At 35.7% G+C, this 27,062-nt stretch overlaps 1 protein-coding gene across 13 annotated transcripts in view; it reads left to right on the top strand.

The window, feature by feature from the left end:
• DOCK7 (dedicator of cytokinesis 7) overlaps positions 1-27,062 on the top strand; it is a 242,973-nt gene that overhangs the window by 117,723 nt on the left and 98,188 nt on the right. For 11 of the 13 annotated variants that reach the window (XR_004352185.1, XR_004352187.1, XR_004352186.1 and 8 more), the window contains 7 exons: positions 3,387-3,504; positions 6,732-6,802; positions 10,577-10,715; positions 11,661-11,762; positions 17,555-17,641; positions 21,846-22,077; positions 25,135-25,299. Coding sequence is in view for 9 of the 13 variants with exons in the window: in XM_032648489.1 (XP_032504380.1) it covers positions 3,387-3,504; positions 6,732-6,802; positions 10,577-10,715; positions 11,661-11,762; positions 17,555-17,641; positions 21,846-22,077; positions 25,135-25,299 (914 nt within the window). In the remaining 4 variants the exon portion in view is untranslated. Of the gene's footprint in view, positions 1-3,386; positions 3,505-5,098; positions 5,885-6,731; positions 6,803-10,576; positions 10,716-11,660; positions 11,763-17,554; positions 17,642-21,845; positions 22,078-25,134; positions 25,300-27,062 lie in introns of those variants that run through there. The other 2 variants (XR_004352190.1, XM_032648558.1) reach the window with 2 other exon arrangements.

The following is a 27,062-nucleotide window of genomic DNA, read 5'->3' as shown; positions in this document are numbered from 1 at the left end:
GTCCATATCCACAAAGCTAAAACAGTAGTAATCCAAATGCAGAAATTGAGGGGTGGGGGACGGCATGATATGTTTTGCTTTTCTGTGTGTTTTGCGTGTCTATCGTACTTGAAAATTTCTCACTGAAATTTATGGGCAGATTCTTTAGTTTCAAGTCCTCTTGTGGGCCCCAGTGACATTCTATGTTCATAGCATCTATCATACTGCAAGTATGCCTGTCTTATTCTCCCTCCAGACTGTGATTTCTATGAAGTCAAGAACTTTGTCTTTTATCTCTATATTCTCAGTATCTAGTATACTGCATACTCAATAAATGTCACAGTGAGGCATTATAAACATCATAAAGGCCGATCTGTTATCATGTACTTTGGATCCTGTTCTCTCCCACCATTTCAGGAATCATTACATTCTTGTTCTAGTGTATGCAAACTCTGTCTCAACTAAATTCTTTTCATTAGGATTTAATCAAACTTAAACCTTTCCAATCTTAAAAAGCTTCCCAAATCCCTATGTTCTGTCTCCAACTATTGCATTATCTTTCTCCCATTCTCAGCTACACTCTTCAGAATTTCACTTATTTCATTTTCTTACCTCCTACTTACTCTTTAAACCTACTTTTGTCTGTTTTCAGCCTGAGATTTCCAGTGACTTTGAAGTTGCTAAATTCAGTTGACATTTTTCATTTCTTACCTTATTTGGTCTGTGAATAGCATTTGACACTTAACTCATAATTCTGCTTGTAATTTCTTCCTTGGGCTTCCTTGCCACTGTACTTCCATGGTTTTCCTTCTGTTTCTTTGTGGGTGCCTTATCAGTCTTTGTAGGTTCATCCTCTTCTGGATGACCACATAATCTTCAAGTTCCTTAAGACTCCTTTGCTCGAATAATACACAATGAGAGTAATTAAGTGATATTTTAGTTCTCTCATAGTTGATGTCCTTGAGAATGGTTCTCAGCACAGGAAAAATGATATATAGGTGCAAGATAGAAAAGAATAAATAAAAACCTTGTATTCTTGAATTTGAATTTGGATTATCACTATGAACTCAGGATATATTTCATGTTAAAAGCATTTTCCCCTAACTCTTTCAACTTTAAAAGGCCTAGAAACAATGAATAACCCACAATGAGTGGCCTGGAAAAACATTACCCATTCAAAAACCCCAACTCCTTGGAGAAATGGCTGATTCCAGGTTTGGGAAGAAAGTGTACAAGAAGAGCCTGGAAGGTCTTCTCGTAACAGATAGTAAGAAGACGTTAAAGACTATTATGGCTGAATCAAAAGGAATCACGAGCCAGTTTGAATTGACCTTTCCACCTGCCAAAGATGGTACAATTTGAACACCAATAAAGATAATAACTGCAAAATATTGAAACCCGTTAATATGTTTGGTCCATGAGTTTATAAGTGATGCTGTAAAAAAAAGACAAAATTGATCCCTTTTAGAGGAATGTAATGTACCAACTGATTATTTTGAAAACTGGCAGCTAATGGAAAAGAATCAAGCATTTATTCTTGCCTCTCATATAATGGCTCACTGGCAAAGCAAATAGTAGATAAGGAAAAGTGCTCTTCATAGACATATTCCAGCTGTTAAATAAAGAAGCGATGATAGAATATCACCTTTTGGTAATCCTTAATGAGTTAATGGATTTAGGCATTGGTCATCATTGTCTACTAATTGCACAAAAAATGAAACAACAACCAAACATTTTCCTCCTGATAGAAGGACACAGTACCATTTATGAAGTGACCTTGCCACCAAAATTTGACCAAGGCTCTAGATTCAACTCTCAATTCATAGAAAACACAGAGGAACATGTTAAATGTCACTACAGTGTGCAGTTAGTAAAATCCAGCCTCTGGAAAAATCTACACAAAAATATCAATAATTCTTCAACAAATAAATTGCAAAGGGAGTAGATGAAAAGACTTCTCCATGATCAACTAAGTACCTGTCTGTTCCTCCCATAGCTTCTGCATACTTCTCTCACGACACAGCATTGTTTTGAAATGGTCTTGTTTATAGGTATTTCCGTGCCATTAGATGTGTGATATATTTTACCTCTTTTTATCTTCTTGTTTTTAACTTTTGACATTTTAATAATAATGTGCCTTGGTGTGGGTCTCTTTGAGTTCATCTTATTTGGAACTCTCTGAATTTCCTGGATCTGGATGTCTCTTTCCTTCCTCAGATTAGAGAAGTTTTCAGCCATTATTTCTTCACAGTTTTCCGTAAGTAGGTTAATGCCACTATACATCCTGCCCTGCAACCTTTTTTTCATCCAACATGCTGGATATCTCTTTCTGCATTAATAAATACTGCTGCATATTGTCATTTTTTGGGACTCTGAAATGTATTCTTCTTTTAATATATCTTAATTTAATTAATTAGTCCAGTACTGATGAACATGTTTCTTTATAATTATTTCCTAATATAAAAAATGTCTTGCATTTCTTTGAACACACCCATTTGTACGTATGTGCAGTTCTCTCCTTAGACTAGAGGTGGGTTTGTTGGGTCAAAGGGTATGTTCATTTAAAATTCCTATATTGCTCTACCACCTTCTAGAAAATTTAGACCTATTTTCATTGTCCTAGCAGTTGATGAGGAGGGTTTTATTATGCTTGAAGTCTTGTTCATCAGCTCTGAGCAAACACTAGTTTTCAGGTAAAGTAACTCTCAGTCTTTTTTTCTTTTTTTTTTTAAGCCCTCTCTTTTGGTGCCTTTCCTTGAATTATTTCTCATCTCTGTGTTGGCAGCAGGGACTATTAAAGCTGTGTAAGATGCAACTGGACATGAAGTCAAATAATTGTAGAGTAGTATGTGATTTTCTCATAGTAACTACCTAATACTCTTATACGTACCGTATTATCATATGTGTTTTTGAATAATAATGTAGAATATTATACCTCTTAAAACCTTGATCACATTTATACAAAAAGCCTGATTTCTAAATGTCATCCTATTTATATCTTCTTGGAGAAACTAAGATAATATTAGAACTGTCTTTTAACTTCTTAATAATGTTTCTGTTCATACTTGTTTATTTCCCAGTAGCCTCTTCTAGAGGAAAGAACATGCATTTTTAAGTCTGACTGAACTGTATTCTCATTTCGGCTTTGCCACTTATTTGATTGTATGTGAAAATCTCTTAACTTTTCTGGGCCTCAGTTCATCTGCAAAAGGGGGGTATATTTGATTGCTGTCTGTTTGAATGACTGCTCTAAGGATCAAATCAAACATTGTATGTGAAAATAGCATAGTGTCTAGCAAATGCTAATAATTCAATATTTGTTCATCTGTTTCTTTTGTGGTGTGTAGTAGTGATACATAGTGTTTTTAGATATGTATTCACTATCATGTATACTCTTGCCTTCACAGAAACCTTCTCTACATATACCCTCAGAGTCTCAATTTTGCCAACCGTCAAGGTTCTGCCAGAAATATAACAGTTAAAGTCCAGTTTATGTATGGGGAGGATCCTAGCAATGCCATGCCGGTAAGAAATGTTCTTTACATTTCCTATTCTTCACATACAGTTCAAATAGACCTTTTTTGGGGCAGGGAAGGTAATCACTTGGTTGGCAGCTCTGAACTGGAAATGAATGTGATCTTGCAAACAAAATTTCTGACTTCATTACTTCCTGTACAGGTAGTAATGGGTTTATTTGAAGTCTTATTTATTGAGGACTTGGTATATGCTAGGCACTCCCAGTGATACAAAGATGAATAAGACATAATCTAGAGGATATTCAGAATACATAAAATTTTAAAATAATGAACTTCAGAAGAGGGCCAGATCAGAATTACCTAGGGTACTCTTAACAGAGCAGATACCTCTTCTCTACTCTTCCATCTGTGATCCTGATTCCCCGCCTTTAGAATGAAAGGCCAGGTAAGGGAGGTGGAAAGTGGTGGGTAGTATTATGGGGTTGTGGTATAGTTTGAAAATGTCCCCCAGGTGATTCTAATTTGCATGGTTCTTACCATCTTTGTTGAGAAACTCTGGCAGTAGTTCTTAACTTTGGCTGCATTTTACACTCACTTGGGGAGCTTTTAAAAATACCAATGCCCAGACAATCCCATTCCAATTACATTATAATCTCTGGGGTGGGATACCAGGCAGATATCAGTATTTTTAAATCTCCCCAAGGGATTACATTTTGCAGCCAATATTGATAACCAGGGTATGTGCTAATTATTAGAAGATTGGTAGTATAGGGTTTCAAAGGTATAGGTGTTCAGAGGAAGGAGAGAATGCCTCAAAGGTGGTTAAAATGTTCATAGCAGTGGATCTGTCTAGACTGTGGGGAAAGGAGAGCAATTCAAGTTGGAGAATGTCCTTCAACAGAGGTAGAGTAGTCAGTTGCCAGTGAGCCAGAGCAATGCAAGATAAGTCAGGAATAGTAGATTGAGGCTAGATTGGGGAGGTTCTTGACTGCCCACATTGTCATTTAGGATTTGTGGGACACTAGTAAATTCAGGTTCCATGAAAGTAGATTTTCAATTTACGGAGTAGGAGCACATCTATCACTGTAGATGTTCAACCTCTGAAAGAACCCTAGTGGAATGAAAATGCGCTAAGAACAGGTGCACTGTTTACAGAGTTTTATTTTAGCCTTCTATGGCAGTCATTTGAATCAAGTTCTTTTGATTTTCTACAATATTTACTAAGAAAACTATATATTTTCCTTTCCACTGTAGCCTCAGTTTCATCAACATTTATAGATCTTGATAGCAGCAAGCACAAATTATTCATCTTTGTATTCTTCTATGGCAGCTGTTCCAGATCCTTGCATGCAATACATGCTGAATAAATATTTGTTCAATAAATGTAGAATTTATTTTTGAGGTTTGGAATGAGCATTTCATGCTTTTTACTAGCTCTTCATGTTTGCCGAAGGAATGAATGTACTAATCATAGTCAATGAAAAGATGCTGGATTGTGAAAATAGATGGCTCTGTTATCCTATATGTGAATGGCCATATGAATTTGAGCTTATGACAAATGTAGTATATGTAAAATAATTTGTTTTTACTTTTTGCCTAACAAACTCTTCCTTGTCTTAGCATACATATAGCCTCCTCTACAGAGCCCCAGCTGCGTCCAGCCATATTGGCAGTTATACCACTCCTTCATTTGGTGCCACCTTAGTGTCTTCTCACTTTTTTTATGGGCTGTTTCATTTTATGGTTATATGCTTGTTTCTTTATCTCAGCCACTAGACTGTGAGCTCCTTGAGGGCAAGGACCATGTCTTACTCATATCTGTATCTTGCCTATCATAGTGCTTGGCATTAATTGTCGCTCAGTCTATGTTGATGAATGATTAAAAATACATGTTAAATGGTCAAAGGAACACTTTTCACTTTATATCATTGCATGTTATGAAAATAAGTTACTTTTTGAAAAACAATAGCTTCTCAGAGGGAAAAAAATGTACTGCATTCCTTTCTCTTGTGTATTATTAGTGATATGAAAATATAATGCTTTTATGTTTATGTGAGTGGCTGGTTTGAAATAGTGTATAAACACAGACACATTATATTTGCTTATTTTTTTTAAAAATGAAGACTGTCCAAATGAATCTTAAGATAATTTTTTGATCATACAATGTTGATATGATAAAATCATAAACTTCATAATTTTGGCACTGGAACAGCATTTTTATAAAAACATAGTAAGGTAGTCTTAGAAATTGATGAAATTAGACATATACAGGAGACTCATAATTATTATACTTTTGCATACCCTTAAAATAAAAGGACCTGCTTGAAATGTTGCAAAAAGAAACACAGATATCTGTTACGTTCTTTTTATTTAAGGATGGTGCAACTTAACCCCTTTGTATAAGGAGTAAACTTTGAGTTGTTTTACCAGTTGTGTGATAGAAGTGTGATGACATGTCCACATACCTATTCATGCATGTGTAGAGATGACTGGCCAGACTTAGAAGTTTAATCTATGACTAGATAACATTGTAAGCCTGTCACATAGTAATCATAGCTATGACCTTGACATCATTAAGCCATTTATGTAATCTGCTGCCCTAATTAACCGTAGTATTGCTTGGTAGAATTCGAGAGGCAGATATACAAGACTGAATTATTTTACCTCTAAACCTTCTCCAAAGTATTGTAGTAGTAGTGTATTTTTTTTTTAATGTGGTGGATTTGAAAAAAACAAACACATAAATAAGAATATAAGAATGGAGCTCCTCTTCCATTGTAGAGTAGCTTGCAGGGAGTACTGGAAGTTAAAGGGTACGTAGCTTGACCTAAATTAGGGTATTTTAATATCATTTATAAATAATTTATATTTGACGTTCAGAATGACTGTTGTTTTAGTGGAGAATCCACCAATTTATATAGTAGATATATGCCACCATTCTAGGATCATATTTCTTATGTAAATTCCAAATGATGTGCTACATCTAGATTTTAAAATGAATTCTTTACCTTCTTTAAGAAAAAGGAAAGAAATGTACCTTATTGCCCAATAGATATAAATATAATGGATAGAAACTTTTTGAATGTTTGAATGTCAGATGGGTCTATAGTTGAAAAGAAATTTACAGTTAAGCAATTGAACGTATAGGCACATTGTTCTTCATTGGGCTTATTTTGCCCATTGTTCTCAGTTATTAAATCAGACAAATTCTTACATAGATTTGAAACATCCAGCATTTATTACAACAAAGTTTCAACATGCTGTTATTTGTTACAGGTAATCTTTGGTAAATCTAGCTGTTCAGAATTTTCAAAGGAAGCCTATACAGCCGTAGTATATCATAACAGGTACTGAATTCAAATATTTCTTTCAAAGTTTCTCACTTCTCAGTGGCATTGTTAGCACTCACGTTAGTGTGTTTACCAAATGCTTTGCTGCACTGGATGTGCAAATTCAAGACAGCTGACATCAGAGTTATAATTTTCAACCTGTAGATGCACATTCTCTCCGTAGACATCTCAAATATAAGACTTTATGCACAAAACATCTTTTCTGTCAAATTCTCTGATCCTTTCATTTTTATTATATTGTTATTGATTATCTTTATGGCCTCTGGTCCTTTGGTCTTTCCCTGTTATTTTCACCTGACACTTTGTAGTTTTACTTAACTCTTTACTAAGCTTGCACTCAATTGTCAGTTAAATTGGTGCAACATCCAATAAATCATCGACTCAGTGACTTTCCCTTTTACTTCTTTGGGAATTGATTGTTAACTCTAGATAACCTTTAACTCCTGCTTTTTTTCCCCCTCCTCCTCTTCCTCCTGCCCTCCCTCCCCTTCCCCCTCCTTCACCTCCCTCTCCCCCTTCTTTTGTTTTGATTATCGAATGCTATTGGAGAAAAAACACAAAATTGTGCCAATCAGGGCTGCCACAAATTGATGTTATTTTATCATATGATGGGGCTACAGTAATTTACTTTATCACATTTTATCTTCTTTTGGCCCCTCTGTTCTTTGGTAAATTTTTTTGTCGTCACTTTTTTACCTTCTCTCCCATTTGGCAGTAGCTATTTTAAGCTTTTCTTCCCCTTTCTCTAGCTCCTACTTCTTTTCTGTTTGCTTTAATTCTAGTGTTCCTACTTTATGAAGTTGATTGAGACCATCTAACTTGAGATCTATCAACTTCTGTGCTCTTCACCTCAAATTGTCTCCATGCAGATCTGCCTTTCCTCTGTTTCAAAGGTGGTAATGGCGCACACCTTCCTCAGTGTGGATCTTTTCATCTCTCCTCTCAAAACGATCTTATCCAGGCTCTTCAGAATGTGACTCCATCAGTTATTCCTTTTCTTGCATCATCAGTCTTCTATTTCATTGGCTCCATCTCTTATTGCCACAAAATTTGTTTTCTATACTTAAAAAAAGTCTTTCTTCAGTGCTGTTGTGTAGCATGGTTTTTCCTTACCCGCCTTAAAACTTTTCTTTCTCACGTTTATTTTATGACCCTCTCTTGGTTTCCTTTTATCCCTTTGAACACTTTTTTTTAATAGTAATTATTCTAATTTTTCTTTTTCTTTAAAACATAGGCCTTCCACACAAAATACGAAAGTTTTGCCTTTATCCTTCTTTTTCTATAATATTCTCTCCCTAAATAATCTTATATGTATTTCCAGAGTTACATTCAATGAAAATACTACTACTTTTACATTTATGTGGATTGTTCGCACTGTTTATTTTCTCTCATAACCTTCTTTCTGAGATACAGATGTGTATTTTCAGTGGCCTTTTAGGCGTATTCATTCGAGTGCCTGCTGCCTTCTCAATTTCCATGTATTTGTTGTCGACTCTCTTCCTAAGCCAATCGCTGTCTGACTCTTTATTTTTATTAATCGTACTACGATTTTTCGAGTTGCTCTGACTCAAAATGTAAGACATTCTTGTCTTCCTTCTTATTTTGTCTAATATACAATCATCTTTTACATCTTGATGATTGTATTTCTGCCTCATTACCAAGCATATCTTGTGCTGTCCTGTTTCTGGGCCTTTCTTGGATCTTTTTTCTGTTGTAATACTGGTTCCCTCTAATTGAACTCCTACTCATACTTTAAGGTCCATATCATATATCTCTTCCTAAATGACAGTTCCCTGATCTAAAACTTGAAGTAATCAATTCAGCTCTGTTCTTGAAGCATTTAACCTTATATGCTGTACACTAGGGGTCGGCAAACTTTTCTAAAAAGGGCCAAATAGTATATATTTTAGGCCTTGTGTGCCATCTGGTCTCTTGCAACTACTCAACCTTGCTGTTGTAGTGCAAAATTAGCCATGTACAGTAAATTGCAAATAAATGGGCATGGCTGTCTTCCAATAAAATTTTATTTATGGACCCTGAAATTTGAATTTCATTTAACATCTCAAGTGAAATATTCTTTTGAATTTTTTTAAGCACTTAAAAATATAAAGATCATTTTTAGTTTGTAGGCTATACAAATGAAGTAGTGGACTGGATTTGGCCTGTGGCCATAGTTTGCCAACCCCTGCTTTATAGCATAGCTATTGATATATGTGTGTCTTACTTATATTTCTACTGAATTATATATTTTTGAGGGTTATTTTTCTTATGTTCATCTTTAAAACCACCACAAAAGTAACACAGTGCTTAGCCTAATGGTGGGTAATTAAAAATACTTGTTGATGAATAACTCGTAGATGTTTAATTTTCCATAAGAGCCTTTACATAATATGATTCCAGGAAAGAAATGAACTAAAGCACTAGAAGCCAGAAAAGATATTTATAAAGAAGGTTGTATTTTGTAAAAGTATCTCAGTTTGTGGCTAGGTCTTTATTTTGTTGCTCTTAGCATTAGGAGAATTAAAATGATACAGTCTAACATTACTAGTAAATTCAACTTTCTCGTAATTCAGTGGTGATTAGTGAGATCAGTAATAAGATATATAACATCTTTTATTCACCAAAGTCATCAAATTCTCAGATGGCTAGCATTAGCTACCTTTCTTACGGGTATTAAAAGCCTTATGCCACTTAATTTTTCTGTGATCAGATCTACACCTGTTAGCATTTTTGAGGCTTATTTGAGATGGAAGAATATTTGACATATTTAGCATCAGAGAAAAATCCCTAACTGGTGGGATGGGCTTCACTTTAAAGGTAGTTGGAACTATATGGTTTGGATGTATTTTCATTGAGTACAACAGAGAGATACGAACTGAATATGGAAGATGGGGATGCTAAGGTTCTATCCCTTTTAGGTCTATATCATAAATAGCAGCCATGCTATCTTATAAAAATGCTCTTAGGGCCCACTCTCAATGAATGTTGAGATGCAAGTGCCATTGGTTTGATCAAATATGATATTTGTTGTATTCCTTAGTAGCTGGGAGCCCTTCTAAACGGTGGGGCACATTGCAATTTGTGGGGATTCCCTGATTTTTTCTTTTCTTTTTTCTCTTTTCCTTGTCCTTTTTTTTTTGTAAAGCTGTCAGTCAATACACAACTGTCCATGTTTAGGTAACATTTATTTCTTTAGCAATGGAATGATAGATATAAGACATTGCATAGAGAGCCCATCTTGATACCAAGTTGTCTAAAAATTCCTTCTTTCTTTCTTTTTTTTTTAACAAAAGGATAATACAATTTAGTCTTACTATGAAGCTGTACTCCTATAACAGAAAAATGTTTTTCTATGGTATGGTTATAAGATATACACTTATAAAAGCTCATTATTTTTTTTCTATGTAATATGTATCCAAATTGGTTTATAAATATAGAAAGCCTTGCCCTAGTCTCTTCTCTTATACAGTTTCCAATCTAATGAAGATTTCAGCATCAAGGTGGTGATTATTAATGAATTTTCAAATAGTAGGATTACTCAACCCATTAATAAAAATGGGATGAGAAATTTCAGAAACAGTGGCAGCTCCCTCATCTGGAAGTAGGGGTTAGTTACTTAAGAGCTTGGAAATAAAAATATTTTGGACTAAAAGAAAGATTAAGCATGAATCCTGAAATTAATTTTAAAATTACTCAAACATACAAATGCAATAATTGTTTATTTTGAACACATTACTGACTATTGATGTTTTGTTTTGTTTTTGTATGAAGGTCTCCTGATTTTCATGAAGAAATCAAGGTTAAACTCCCTGCTACTTTAACTGACCATCATCACTTGCTTTTTACTTTTTATCATGTTAGTTGTCAACAAAAACAAAATACTCCTCTTGAAACTCCTGTTGGATACACGGTAAGTATATTTTGTTAAATATTTAGCCCTTTGATCTTAAATATAATTAACAATATTTAAGATAATTGGTGTTCATTATTATTTGAGTATTCCTTATCTGATTCCCCATGTTCTTTAGGAAGGGTCATCATAACAAGAAAATTCTCAATATAGTTAACCAGTGTCATTAATTAACTAACTAACATGTATAAACACTTAGGTGTTGGTCCTGATTATTGTATATTTACCCAACAGTACTGTGTAAATGTAACAGTTTTAAGGGTTCTTTGGAAGAAAATGGTTTGAACGTAAAATGATTAAAAGAGACCCTTGGTAATTAAAACCCTTTTTAATTGTCTTAATTAAAGCAATTAAAACGCCTGAGTATTTTTTGAAAATCATTACTACTGAATTACAAAAGTAAACCTAAGATGAATACATCAGTGTGCTACCACAATTTTGTCAGAAAGGCATGCTTTCACCTAAAAGAGAAAAACTAACATTTGATACATATCTTTTGTCTTCAGCTTATGACATGAATTTTTGCTAAATGTAAGAAAATAAGTTTATGTCATACTTCTTAGTTTTGTTTCCAACATTCTTATCTAATCAAATCTTTCTTTCCCTATTTACATTGACACTATTACCCCAGTTTAAAATTGATTCACTTTGTGGCCTTTTCTACTTTCTATTACCAACTTTCCCTTGGATAATGAGGACCTGCTATAGATTTAAGTATTGCATAGTTAGTTGGTAATGTTTTGGGGATCCTCCTTAAATATTGTTGGGGAAACTTCTTTAGAGGAATTATGAAAACCTATTATTATTACCTGATAATTAAATCCCCTTGGTGTTTAGTGATGTGAAACGAATTTGGCTCATACCAAGTTCTTAAAACAGATTTTCCAAGTAATTACTTTTATAACAAACATATTTAAATTAATATTGTTTCCTTTTATTTAAAAGTGGATACCGATGCTTCAGAATGGACGATTAAAGACTGGGCAGTTTTGCCTACCGGTCTCACTGGAAAAACCGCCACAGGCTTATTCTGTACTGTCTCCTGAGGTCAGTTTCTCTCACATTGAAATTCTCCAGTTTGAATGAAATGGGCTTTTCATTACAAAGATAGTTTTCTCAAACTTGCTGTTTCTTCTCTCTCTAAGTATGTATATAATGAAGTAATAATATTATTTTCCAAGGGACATTAGCAGCTTTTATGATGACATATGTGACTTGAAAGAAACAAAAACATTGGGAAAATCTCAATCAAGAATCAGTAGCCACTGTTCAAAAACCAAAGTGCCTTTTGAGAGAATGGTTACATGATGATTACCAATGTCTCTTAATGCTTTGACTACAACTGTTTGTAACCATTAATCTGAAATGTGTCTTGTGAATGTTCTCCTGGTGGTATTTATTTTTCATTATAGAACTTTAAAAGTTTTCACAAATAAATTTATATTGTTTTTAATTAAAAAAAAAAAGGCGATGTAAGGCTACTGCTCTGACCTCCTTTCTCACCATTCTCTGTCACTCTGCCCTGACTACATAGCACAGCGCCTTTGTTGTCCCTCATACATGAAGAGCACATTCCCCTCTCAGGCCATTTGTACTTTCCTTTGCTGGCAATGCTCTATCACAAGACCTGCTTCTTATTTAATTCAGATATCCACTCAAATATCCCCTCTTCAGAGAAGTCATCTATAATTACTTTGTTTTAAGTAGCAGCCTCCACCGCTTTTTATCCCTTTGTTTATCCTCATAATACTTATCACTGGGACTTCCCTGGCAGTCCAGTGGTTAAGACTCTGCACTTACACTGCAGGGGCTTGGGTTTAATCCCTGGTCAGGAACTAAGATCCCACATGCCGTGGGGCGCAGCCAAAAAAAAAAAAAACTTACCACTGACTTTATAGTTCATATATCTTTGTTTATCTGTTTATTGTCTACAGAGTATAAGCTCCTTGAGGTTAAGGACTTTGTCTTTCTTATGCATTGCTGTATCTACCAGTGCTTAGAATAGTGCTTGGCTCATAGTAGACAGTTAATGAATATTTATCAAATGAATGAATAAAGACCGTAGGAAAGAAATAGGACAGAACCCCCCCAACCCCCAAATCTTTCATTCAGTTTTCCAGGAACATATCTTTTCAGTAAAATAAATTAATCTTCTGTCAGGGGTAGCATTGTATTTCAAAAGGAAATGTTTTTTTTTTTTTTTGTGGTACGTGGGCCTCTCACTGTTGTGGCCTTTCCCGTTGAGGAGCACAGGCTCCGGACGCACAGGCTTAGCGGCCATGGCTCACGGGCCCACCCACTCCGCAGCATGTGGGATCTTCCTGCACCGGGGCACGAACCCGTGTCCCCTGCATCAGCAGGTGGACTCTCAACCACTGCGCCACCAGGGAAACCCCCAAAAGGAAATATTTTAAAAGAAAATATAATTTTATGGAAGTTATGGATTTGTTCTTAATTGATTTGCAGATTCAAGGTCAGCTTTCTAAAGGGGGAGGCTGATGGTTTTCTTCTAGCTACAACGTGTATGTTCATATATAAAGAATATGGTGATAATTTGGATTTGACTATAGATACATAGTATGGCTGATCGATATGTGAGATTAAACCACCTGATTAAGTGCTTAAACTTTTGTATATTTTAATTATATTAAAAGAACAGTATATATTCTTAGCATCATTATTATATTTAAAGCATAGTATATATTAATTTTAGTGCTTAATTTAAAGCAAGTGAGAGATAAATATTTAAATATTTGACTTTTATAGGTCATTGTTTAATGCAATTTTGTATTCACTTTCCTGGTTGAGGTTGAGCTCTCTTTGATTCAGAAAGTCAGAGAACTTCTGATATGTGTTAACTTCAACAGTTCTTTGGACCTTAGAATATGAAGCTTGCCATATAATCACACTTAGGTACTGAGAAACTAATTTCTGTAACTAGTGAACTATTGCTTTATTATATTTCACTCAGTGGTAATTTTCAGTGATAAATGGATCATTTTCTTCTTAAAACTGGGTAAAAAGGAAGGTGAACCTTTGTTGGCTTTGTTACACCACATTTTCTTGGTTTTCTGGTGTTTCCCCCTTAAGTTTTCATGTTCTTTTCACTCTGAACCTGTAAGCACTCTTCCCAGGCAGGATCACTGACTGCAGTTCTGTGAACAGTACTCAGAGTGGTGTGGTATATAACTTACAAGAGGACCAAGATGCTCCTGACTCCTACTGCTAGTTGATGAATCTTAAATCTGCATCTCTGCTCACTCATTTCCTGCCAGTTATTTGTCTGGTAAATTAAAAAGCCTAGTGATGTCTTTGCCAGGGTGTTCTGTAGATATCTCAGACGTAAAATGTCCCTAACTGGACTCATTCTTGTTGAATACTGTTGGAACTTTATGGTGAGAGGAAATCCTTGGCCCCCAATATGCCTCAACAGAGTGATTCTAGTGAATTTATCTCAGTTCAGTGTCATCAGCTTTTCAGGATTAGTGTTTATTGGGCTCCAGGAAGCAGATTCATGCTTACAAGATTCATACAAGATTGACATATAGACTAGCATGGCAGTTTATCATCTCTATTTGCATAGGTGTGCAAAGATCAGCATATAGGGTATTTTTGAACTTAACAGTGGTTACACCTGAGGTTAGTTATACTTTTCAATTTTTTGTTATTTTATTTAATAATATCATACACACTCATGAATCCACCACCCAACCAAGAGCTAGAACACTGACAATAGTATACATCACTTATGTGCTCCTCCCTTATTCCATACTCTTCTTCCTTCTAACTACAAAAAGCTAGGCTTTAAAAAAAATTGTGGTAAAATATACATAACATAAAATTTACCATTTTAACTATTTTTAAGTGTACAGTTCTGTGGTATTAAGTACATTCACATTGTTTTGAAAACTAGCCTCTTAAAACTGCTTTTTTTTATTTCCAACAAGAGCAAAAGTTTATTAAAAAGTTTATCTTCTTGGGCTTCCCTGGTGGTTCAGTGGTTGAGAGTCCGCCTGCCGATGCAGGGGACACGGGTTCGTGTCCCGGTCCGGGAAGATCCCACATTTCGCAGAGCGGCTGGGCCCGTGAGCCATGGCCGCTGAGCCTGCGCATCCGGAGCCTGTGCTCCGCAACGGGAGAGGCCACAACAGTGAGAGGCCCGCGTACCGCAAAAAAAAAAAAAAAAAAAAAAAAAGTGTATCTTCTTTAGAAATTTAACCAGAATATTCCATTCTGATTAATGGAGAATTTAGTGTATTACAAACATCAAAATATTAGGGGTAAATCAACACCTACCAAAATGTCTGGAATGGTGAATGGCCAGATGTGGTTGGAGGTTTCATGTACTGAACTTAAAAAAAAAAATCTTCTGAGTTGGTTATACACCTGTATTTCCAATCATTTCTGGGAAGGTGGGGGCAAGGGGGTGAGCCAGGAATCAGATTTTGAGAATAAAAAACGTAGAGCTGCAAAGAGAGATGTTAACAAGCAAAGAAGTAAAATATTAGGGAGAAAAAAATGATTTAAAAAAAGTACTACAGAGTTGGGGTAAAATAAAACTGAGTATAAATGGTCTGTATGGTAAGGAAAAGAATTCCTTGGTGATCTCAGCCTATGTGGGTCAGAAATAAAGTGGGTGAGAGGCCATTTATTTTGTTGACTGAGATACCCTCATACCATTTTTCTGTAAGGTTTTTTTCCCATAGAATCTTTTATTTTTTTAATTTAATTTTATTATTTTTTTATACAGCAGGTTCTTATTGGTTATCTATTTTATACATATTAATGTATATATGTCAATCCCAATCTCCCAATCTCAATCACCCCCCACCCCCACCCCCCCGGTAAAACTACCTTTTTTTTTCAAAAATAAATTTATTTATTTATTTTTGGCTGTGCTGGGTCTTCGTTGCTGCGTGCAGGCTTTCTCTAGTTGCGGAGAGTGGAGGCTGCTCCTTCATTGCGGTGCGCGCACTTCTCATTGTGGTGGCTTCTCTTGTTGTGGAGCATGGGCTCTAGGCGCGCGGGCTTCTGTAGTTGTGGCATGCGGGCTCAGTAGTTGTGGCTCACGGGCTCTAGAGCACAGGCTCAGCAGTTGTGGCGCACCAGCTTAGTTGCTCCGCGGCATGTGGGATCTTCCGAGACCAGGGCTTGAACCCGTGTCCCCTGCATTGGCAGGCGGATTTTTAACCACTGCACCACCAGGGAAATCTCTAAAACTACTTTTTAAGTGAGGTATATATGTGCCTAAAGAATACATTGTTTACTTTGCTTATTTTATGAATTTAATGAAAAGGTTATTATGCTATAAATCATCCTCTGAGACTTGCTTTTTTCATTCAGCATTACATTACTAAGATTTAGTGTTTATTATCCAAATAAAACATTCCTTCGGAATTTCATTGTACTTAGAATATAATCTAGATCTTTTTTCCTGCGACCTACAGGAAATCTCTGAAAGACCTGGGCTCTTCCACTTCTGCAGCGTCATCTTCTACTACCACCATACCCCTTGTTCCGTACTTACAGCTTCTTCCAAATTTTTTCCAGCCTCTCAGTCTTTGAATTTTGTCTTTCTTCTTCCTGATCTCCTCATGGCTGGAGTCTTTTCATTATATTTATTTCATTATATATTTCAGATAGCACTTCCTCAGAGGGGCTTTCCCTCACTCCATGAATTTTCAACCCTTCCTTCCTCCACACTGCTAATACAGTCTATCATTTTTAATCCATTTTTATTTACTAAATACTTATCACTATCTGAAATTCTTATTTTCTTTTTTTCTACAAGAAATGGGTAGTAAGCTCCCTGAGAGCAGATGTTATGTTTATCATGAAACCCTAGTACCTAGAAAACTGTGTAGAGACTTCAGTAAATATTTGTTGTATGAATTTAAAGAATAAAATTACAGGATTATTGGTATTAGCAAAAAGTAAAAAATGGAAATTACCTGGATGTCGAGTAAGGGTTTGTTTAATTAAATTTTTGTACAGCCATACAATGATACAGTAGTTAAGAGGAGTGATATAGATTTAAATATCCCAATGGGACATTTGTAATAAAAATATAAAAACAAACAAATAATGTCGTGACAGCCAAACTCAATATGTAGATATATCAGCAACTGGGTGGAAATAGTTTGGAAAATATATACCAAATGTAGCTCTCAAAGGGGTGTGGGATTATGAAAGTTTTTTTGTTGTTGATTTTTTTTCTAATCTCATATACCTTTGAAAGGCAGTATAACATAATATCCAAGATTTCACTCTCAGCTCCCACTGACCTCAGGTGAGTTTCTTATTCTGCTGTGGACTAAATTGTTCTAACCCCCAATGTGATGGAATTTGGAGATGGGGCCTTTGGGAGGTAATTAGGTTAAATGAGGTCATGAGGATGGGCCCTCATGCTGGGATTAGTGCTCTGTAAGAAGAGACACCAGAGAGCTTGCTCTCTTGGCTGTGTGAGGACAAAGTGAAAAGTGGTCATCTTCAAGCTAGGAAGGGGTTCTCACCAGAAACTGACCATGGTGGTGCCTTGATATTGGACTTTTCTAGTCTTCAGACCGTGAGAAAATAAATTTCTGTTATTTAAGCCACCCAGTATATGACATTTCGTTGTGGCAAACCGAGCTGATTAAGATAGTCTCTCTGCCTGAATTTTCTTATCTGTAAATTGAGGAGAATAATTAATGCCTACAATAAATATTTGTAGTGCATAAAATATATTTCCACATATTTTTTCTCATTGAGATATTGTAATTTTTTTTCATAATTCAAATTTGTTTCAGAATTCATAATCAAGTTAAGCATCTGTGGTCATTGTATTCAATATCTTGTAGGTTCCTCTACCTGGCATGAAATGGGTAGATAATCACAAAGGTGTTTTTAATGTTGAAGTTGTTGCTGTTTCATCTATCCATACACAGGTAAGTGAGTTTTAATAATTTTTGTGATCAAATTTCACTTAAATGAATTGAACATTTTGTCTAGAACTTAAATCAGTTTTGTCTGCTATAAGATTTATGAGACTATATATCAGTTAAAAATGTATAGGTTTGGAAGTTACTTTTTAAAGGAATCAATAAAATATCATTTAATGTGAACAAAAGCAAATATTTTACTTTTCAAAATGTTATTGACTTCATTTTGAAAATTAAGTGATTTTTTTTTTCTAAGTTTCTAGAACATAGCAGAATAATTAGAGTTAAAAAACCATCATCCAGCTCGTTTTACTTCTCATAGACTTAGATATTTCAAATGGAAAGGGTTCTTAGGGATCACCATATTTTTCACTATATTTCTGGAATGTGCCAAGCTCTTTTCAAAGCCTTTGTATTTACTCTTTCTTTAGCCGGAATGCTTTTTCTTCTCACATTCATTTGACTTCTCTTCATTAAGGCTTCTCCTTACCTCAGAGAAGCCTTTGCTGGTGACTCTTAAACATAGCAGCTCCATCACTCTGTATCGTCTTACCCTGCACTCCTTACTGCTGCTTATTTTCGCTTGTGTGCTCTTGCACTTTTGCTTTCTCTCACTGTGTGTGTGTGTGTGTGTGTGTGTGTGTGTGTACATATAAATGCATTCATATCCTTTGTTTATTGGTTCTTTCCCCCATTAGACCGTAAACTCTGTGAGGTCAGGGACGTTGTTACCTGTGAAGGAAAGAGCCTGCCCTTAAAGTACCTTACAGTGAAATAGGGGGAAGTGCAAAAATAATTATAATAAAACTAGTATTATGTTAGATATATGAACTAAATCCTTTTAAGTACAGAGAGAGAGTTGTTTGTTTTGCTGGGAACTGAGTTGCATTGGTGAGTAGGCATTTACCATACAGAGAGAGGGTAGACAATGCAATTGGTAAAAAGCAAGTGCAAGGAGGCAGTAATCTGCCGAAGGAAGGGTAATTAATCTGGTGTGACTGCAGTTTAAAGTATCTGGGAAATCATGGTATATGAGCATAGAAGACCAGGCTGGTAAAAGATTATGAAGGACCTTGAATGCCACAGAATTTAGGGTGTGTGGTGATTTCTAACATAACTAGTAAGTGTGAGAGAAGTAAATTTGGGAGCATACTAAGGGAGATAAATTATGGGGCTATAATGAGTTTATTTTTGAGTTTGAAGTGCCTGGGCACTTCAGATGAAGATGTCCTATAGGCAGTTGTAACTAATTAGGAGTTTAGGATTGGGGGTAACAGAATAAATGTGATAGCTGAAACTGTACTAGTGAATGTGATTTTCCAGGGAGAAAATGTAGAGTGAGAAGAGGCGGGTGTTCAGAATAGAATATGTGGGTTCTCCAACTTGAAAAGGCAAGGGGTGGTATGCAGGGGTTTCCAAGGCCACCTTTAAGTTCTGTTATTTTCTAGCAGAACTCACAGGACTCAGCATATAGTCATATTCACAGCTGTGATTTATTTTAGTGAAAGATATAAAGAAAAATAAGGTAAGGGGAAAGAGGTCAAGACTAGATGAAATAGGACACAGGCTTCCAAGAGTTTTCTCCTACGGAGTCATAGAGGATAAGTTGAAACAGCATATGTGAAATGTTGTCTACCAGGGAAGCTCAGTTCCCAGAGTTTTTACCATAGGCTTGTCTCGTAGACACCCTCTGCCTAACACATACCAAAATCCTAGATTTGCAAAAGGAAAGCAGGTATTAAGCATAAGCCATATTGCTTGCACAGACAGTTTAGGTATAGTGAGCAATCGCCCATCAGTGGGAACCCTCCTGAAATCCAAGTTCCCAGATGCCAGCCAAGGGCCAACCTTGTAAGCAGGCCTTTGAAATGTCTTAAGCTTGTTATGTTAACTCTTTTCTGCACAGTGAGGTAGGGAAAGTAAAAAGGGTGCTCTATATCACGTTTTAAAACAACAGCAAAGGACTTCCCTGGTGGCGCAGTGGTTAAGAATCCTCCTGCCAATGCAGGAAACATGGGTTTGATCCCTGGTCCGGGAAGATCCCACATGCCGTGGAGCATCTAAGCCCTTGCGCCACAACTACTGAGCCTGCACTCTAGAGCCCATGAGCCACAACTACTGAGCCCGTGTGCTGCAACTGCTGAAGCCCATGTGCCCTACAGCCTGTGCGCCACAGCTACTGAGCCCACGTGCCGCAACTGCTGAAGCCCACATGCTCTAGGGCCTGCGTGCCGCAACTACTGAGCCCATGTGCTGCAAATACCGAAGCCTGCATGCCTAGAGCCCATGCTCTGTAACAGGAGAAGCCACCGCAATGAGAAGCCCGTGCACTGCAACCAAGAGTGGCCCCCGCTCACTGCAACTAGAGAAAGCTCACGCGCAGCAACGGAGACCCAACGCAGCCAAGAAAAAACAAACAAACAAACAGCAAAAAGGTAGTATATACATTTTATTTAGCAGTATGCAGGTAGATCCTAGTAAAATAATGCTCCAGTGGAGTTTTTACTTTTCTGTTGTTAGATATGCTTATGTTTCCTATAGACCTTATTCTTCTGATAATGAGAAGGTTGACATTATAGTACACTGTTTAAATATATTTCTTCCCTTAATAAAATTATTCTTAATATCACATGATATCTTCTTAAGTATACAAATACATTATTTTTCATGTTTTTTTGAATCCTGTAATCATTGTTAGTGTTCTCTTTTTCTAGTGTTGGTAATATATTTGTGTTTTACTCCTGACTTTATTTTTGTGGAGGCAGGTAGATACATGTATTGTCTTAATGTAACAAGGAAGGATTTAGGGCAAAATATTTCATAGAGATGATTTAGAATCTATAGAATGTAGAGGAAGAATAGAGTGGAAGTGTCTAGTGTGTAGCCCCCTGACATTCACAGTCCTGTGACTGAAACTCAAAAGCTTATAAAATTTTACAACTCTGTAATATAATTTTATCATGTGTTATAATCTTTTTTAAAGGATCAATTGAAGACAATAAATGTTTTTTATGATGTTTTGTACTTTGCTTGTAGGTGCTTTGAAATTTACTGGATATATAGTTAGAATTCAATAGAATTATTTTTATTCATTTAAAACATATAAAATTAGAACAGTATTAAAATTATAAACGTGAAGTTGTTTAGCATTACTGCCTTTTCGTAAAGTTTATTTTCATTGTTAACTAAGTAAAAGTCTTCCCAGAGTTTCAGTAGCCTTTTTCTCACATCCATTGGTCAGAACTCGGTCATCTGTAGGTATAAAGGAGGCTCGAAGAGCAGGCACATTACTGCTTTAAATAAGATTGTGGTTCTGTCAGTGTAGAAGGAGGTTAAATAATAGCAGTTAGGATTTAGTCAGGAGATAGAAACTGCCAGTAATTTGAGTGGAGAAAATCTGCAAATAAATAGTTAACTAAGTTAATGGTGATTCACTACTAAATGGGTTAAAAGAGAATTCTGATTGTAACAAAGATAGCAATTGCAGAAAGTGGTAAGGGAAGAAGGAACCTAGAAACCTAGAGCAAGATCTTGAAGGATGTGAGTCAGACCTCTGAGGAGAGGACACCACTGCTACAGGAACACAGTGCCTGCCATGCTGTAGTATTGAGGAAGCTTGGTAGAGAGCTCCTGCTGTGGAACTGTGAGAGCCACCACTGCTGCCCATGTCCCTCACCTCTGAGCCACAGCATGTATGTCTACTCGCTGCCATTAGGAAAGCAAACAGGAGGAAGAAGATTCCCTTCTAACTCCTCAAGCCTAGCAGACTGTTTCCCATACCCTCTGTTGTCAGAGCCTATCACAAGCCAGCTGACAAAGGACAAATGTAGTTTGAAGAGTCTAGCTCCAGAATTACAAAATGTGGAAAAGATGGTGGGTTTGGATGGAGCTAAGAGGTAATAAATTAATAATGGGCTCAGGTAGGTTACTAACACACTCGCCATAATAATTGAGCTCTAAAACAATAAGGCAGACTCACACTGGAAAAAGAAATCCTAATATCAACAGTTTTTTTGAGTAATCAATAGTATTTGAAGTGGCTACTTTACAATAATAGCTGAGAATAGATGTATTTAATTGGAAACAATGTTTGTATATACGAATATGTACTTTTTTGTATTATCAATTAATACGAGATATCAGTGGTCCATAGTTTGTGGAATGTATGAAGTTATAATTGTTTAGTGCCTCTGTTCATTCTTTGTTTTAGGATCCTTATCTTGATAAGTTTTTTGCTCTGGTGAATGCTCTGGATGAACACATGTTCCCAGTCCGAATTGGAGACATGCGAATCATGGAAAATAACTTAGAAAATGAATTGAAGAGCAGTATTGCAGCATTGAATTCATCTCAGTTGGAACCAGTGGTCCGATTTCTTTATCTTCTGCTTGATAAACTGATACTTTTAGTTGTTAGACCTCCTGTCATTGCTGGCCAAATAGGTAATTTACCTATGTTGGGGGAATCATGAAATTTATCATTCAACATTTCTAACTTTTACAGAAACAGAATCATGATTCCTTTTTGCCATCTCTATAAGGACTGTGTTTGACTTTGTGGGGCGTTGTTACTTACTTGTTTCTAATGCTGGAAAATAACTTTCTTTTGTTTCTATAAAATGTGCCATATAGACTTTTACTCAAATTATGAAAACAAATTTATTTATTCACTCACCAAATATTTATTAAGCACTTAATGTGTACCATACAGTGATAGGCACTGACAAAGGCATGGTTTCTGATTTTAAGGATCTCATAGACTAGTTAAGAAAACATGCAACTGATAAATCATATTGTGTTTTACATGACTTATAATCTACATTTTCACTCATCTGCTATCCTCTATTTAATATAGCTATTATTCTCTTCGTTGACTCAAAATCTCTATCTTCTTTTTGTGAGTTTTTCTTGAAGGAGAGGTATTCAGGTTTCCTACCTTTTTTCCAAGATTCATTCCTTTACTTTTGCTAACAGCTTCCACCCAATCCTGCAAAGTAGTTGAGTTTGTGAGAAATTTCAGCTAACTTGTTATAGAAGTTTCGTATTAAGTGGTGGCACAAAGGAGAGTAGTATTCAACTCCTTGAGATTTTTTTAGGGACACTTGTAAGTAGAGGTAATTCTTGGGTTGAGCATTTAAAGATGAGTAGGAGTCTGACAGGTAAATAACTAGCCCAGGGAAATGAAACAGTATGTGTATAGTACACAAACAGATAAACTAACCTGGAAATTTCGGGGGAATTACAAGTAATTAGTTATGAATTGGAGGGTTAGTGATTAGAGATGATATTGGTCGTAGGGGAGATGAAGTAGGGTCCTTGACACATTAGGAAATTTGACTATTATTCTGTAAGAATCAATAGCCTTTGAAGGATCTGGTCTTAATTAGAAAAGTAATGTGACTAGGTTGGCTTTTATAAGGATGATTTTGCACGGAGGTAGATTGAAAGTGAGAAGATCTGGAGGCAGGCAGACAGATTTGAAATCTTGAATTTTACACAAAAAATTCTGTGGTCCTGATAAAAGACAGTGATGGTGGGATAGAGAAGAGAGGGTAGTTTAAGAGATACTGAAGAGATGTTGTAGAAAGTAATGTTACAGAAGTCATAGAAGGTTTTAAGAAAAAAAAGTTAACATTGTTCATTTTTGTAGATTGTATAGTAAAATAATCACAATAGTAACAAACATTTCCACAACACAGTGTACCAGGAATTGTGCTATGTACTTTATATTAATGTATGAAATCTTTACAACTCTAGGTATAGGTATGAATTTCATGATTTCATGAATAAAATGATGAACATACGCTTAAAAATTTACCTAAGGGGCTTCCCTGGTGGCGCAGTGGTTGAGAGTCCGCCTGTCGATGCAGGGGACACGGGTTTGTGCCCCGGTCTGGGAAGATCCCACATGCCGTGGAGCAGCTAGGCCCGTGAGCCATGGCCGCTGAGCCTGTGCATCCGGAGCCTGTGCTCCACAACGGGACAGGCCACAACAGTGAGAGGCCCGCGTACAGCCCAAAAAAAAAAAAAAAATTTACCTAAGGATTCAAACCCAAGCAACTGACTCTAGAGTCCCACTCTTATCTACTATACTATACTGAAGAAGTGTCCACTGGTGAAATTCACGAGAATAGTCTTGGTCAAATAGTGAAAGTAGAAACCAGATTACAGAGAATTTAGTAATAAACAGCAGATGGTGAAAGGAATGCAAAAAGCTTATACTGTTTTGAGAAGTTTAGTTAGAAGAGGATGCAAGGTTGATTAGGGCATAAGAGTGGAGAGATTTGAGCATGTTTATATGCTTTGAGAATCTGTATAGAGGTGCAAGAGGGTTTAATTAATGAAGCAAGCATGTAGGACAAAAATTAAGGTGGATAGATCATTCTTATATAGGAGATGAGCACTGCTTCCTTTGGAAAGGAACTAAAAATTATTTCAAATTCTGATAAATTTATAGTAAAAATTTCAGGACTTTCATGCTCTATAAATTTCTACCTGAGATAAAAAGCAGGATTTGTGGAGAAGGGAGTAAAGTGGACCTAGTTTTGTGAAGGATTCTGATGGTTTGGAATAGCTACTATGAGGAAAAGGAAAAGGAGTCAACCAGGAACACAGGTAGGATTGCTAAACCCTGCTTAGGTTTCTCTCTTTCTAGTCTCTCTTCTAGTTCAGTATATATAGATTAATCTTCCTAAATGACCACTCTATCTGATATTTCCTCTTTCAGGAAAACTTAATTGGCCTCATTATCTGTTCATAAATTCCTGTCTTGATTAAATAAATCATAAAATGTGAGGTGCTATTGCTCAGAATGGCTGTTTGGATTATCCATTTATTCACTGAGCTACCAGAATTTCCCAATTTTTGCAAAATTCTTGTTATATACTAACTTGAATGGCTGAGTAGGTATTACTTAGCCTGGCATTTAATGTGCTATAGTCTTACCTCAACCTGGTTTTCTACCCTTTTTTCCTTCTAATCCTTTTACAGAGCTACTCACTTCAATTAAGTTGCTTATCAACTCTTTTCTATTAAGTTAATATTTTTAATAATCTACTTTTATTGGTAATTTTTATTTTATAAACAAAAGTAACATGTGCTCAATGTATGGTATTTAGTTTCTCAGAGTCATCTTTAAAATGAGAAGTTACTTCTCAAAGGTTATATATAAGATAGATTTTTTACTTATCATGTGCTTTGTATTGTTTTACAAAGTAGTGGGTACTGTTTGATGATTCTTTTTTCTCACTAAGTAAAGCCACATAGTTTTCATGTTAAATTAGTAAAATTAGTTTTTTCTCATTTTTTAAGAAAAGTATTTTTGATTCAGTTAATACAGTATCATAAAGATACCATAAAATTAATATCAAATATCATCTTTATACACTTACTGTGTGTAGTCACTATACTTAATGCATATAGTGAAGGCAAAACCTTGATCTTTTTGGAACTTACAGTCTAAAAAAGTTAATGGAAAAATATTTTCCTCCTTCTTAAAAGTAAATCTAGGTCAAGCATCATTTGAAGCCATGGCATCAATTATAAATCGGCTTCACAAAAACTTGGAAGGAAATCATGACCAGCATGGCAGAAACAGCCTTCTCGCATCATATATCTTTTATGTTTTTCGCCTACCGAATACTTACCCTAATTCACCATCACCAGGTATTTTATTCTTTTTACTAAGAAACTATCTTGCATAGATTATGTGTTCATAATAGGATTGAAATAATCTTGTAGTCCATGGTGTGATGCATTTATTCAATAGCAGACATTTGTTGAATGCCTGCTAAGTGCCATGGACTATGCTATGTACTGGAGTTAAAAGGATAAATAGGTTGTATTTTAAAGCATCATTATTTATACAGCTTCCTTTAAGTTGAATTAGAGAGATCTTTGTTGAATTAATTTTTGGAAATGAACCTTGAAAATAACTTCCATCTCTGGAAGCATTTTATCATTCCCAGTTAAGATAAATAATTTAGAAAAATGGTACAGATGAACTGGTTTGCAAGGTAGAAATAGAGACACTGATGGACACCAAGGGGGGAAAGCAGGGCGGGGGGAGGTGGTGGTGGTGGGATGAATTGGGAGATTGGGATTGACATATATACACCAATATGTATAAAATAGATAACTAATAAGAACCTGCTGTATAAAAAATAAAATAAAATTTTAAAAAAAGTTGCATCACAAGGCATTATGGGTAAAATTGGAAGGAAGAGTATTTAAGAATCCCCACTGAGGTTCTCTGAGTCTATTTGAGGCTAATGCAGTCATCTCAGCTTGATTTATGATTATGTAGTCTGACGTACGAACTGCTGTTTGTGCACAGTTTAATAAAAGGCTATTGCTCCAAATTCCAAATTAGCAGTGAGGGTGATTTCTATTAGAAAAGACATTTGTGGAGGATTTTCTTCTTGATACTTAATAAAGTGAGTTCTTTTTCTCAGTGTAATACATGCTGTTGACTTGTGGCTCAGCTCTAGGGACTTGATGTTCTATTCAAAGAGTAAAAACATCTCTCTGCTCATTGTTTATTTACTATATTTTGGGGTACATATGGCAATGTTGTTTTCCTTACAGTTCCCAGTTCAGTTTTTTCTCTTGATTATGTGTTAAAAATATGTGCATAAAGTTCCCCAGTATCTCAGTAAAAAAAAAAAAAGATAAATAGAATGTTATATTTGTCATTCAGAGTGCTATTGGACATTAAAGAAGAAATACAATGGCTCAGTAGTTTCCTGGTAACCCTGTGAAACCTACAATACTGTAAAAGATTATCCTCTAGAAGAGTTCTGATCTCTTCATGGTCAATAAAATCATACAGGCTTTTTGAATATTAGAGCCCAGAGTAGCCACTTACTTTTGTTTTATATGACATAGGTGGTAGTGGTGGTGGTGGGGGATGTCTTAGTTTGAATCACTCTTTAGTTGTTCAGTTAGTAGGTTAATGATTATGTTGTACATACCTTTCAACCTGTTTACATATTTGTCTGTATGAGTCATCCATTCCTCACTAGTGATAATGGTAAGTGCCCTTTTCAGCTGTTGTCAGTGTTAGCATTAATAATGGTGACAAGTAATTATGACATTCACTCTGAAAACTAGGCATAATAGTAATCTCAGTTTTAGCACATTTTACTTCTTAATTGAAAGAGAGAGCTAATTGACTCTTAAAGTCTTGCTCATAATTTCCTATCTTGATTTCTAAAATTATAGTACTTGAGTCTCTGAGTATATAAGTGATTGTGGACTGTATATAATGCTACTCCATTTACTGTTCCATTCAGTACACTATTAGAATTGCACAGATTTTGCAAAATGTCTTTTTTTACATGCTGACCTGAAGACTATAAACTACTTAGTTGACAGGTGTGTGTCATTTGCAAATATGACACTCAGGTTTCTTTAAAAAAGAAAAATGG

The sequence above is a fragment of the Phocoena sinus genome, chromosome 1 (genome assembly GCF_008692025.1).
Source record: "Phocoena sinus isolate mPhoSin1 chromosome 1, mPhoSin1.pri, whole genome shotgun sequence".
Taxonomy (NCBI): domain Eukaryota; kingdom Metazoa; phylum Chordata; class Mammalia; order Artiodactyla; family Phocoenidae; genus Phocoena; species Phocoena sinus.
The sequence above is the reverse complement of the archived record's forward strand: the minus strand, read 5'-3'. Positions and strand labels throughout refer to the sequence as shown.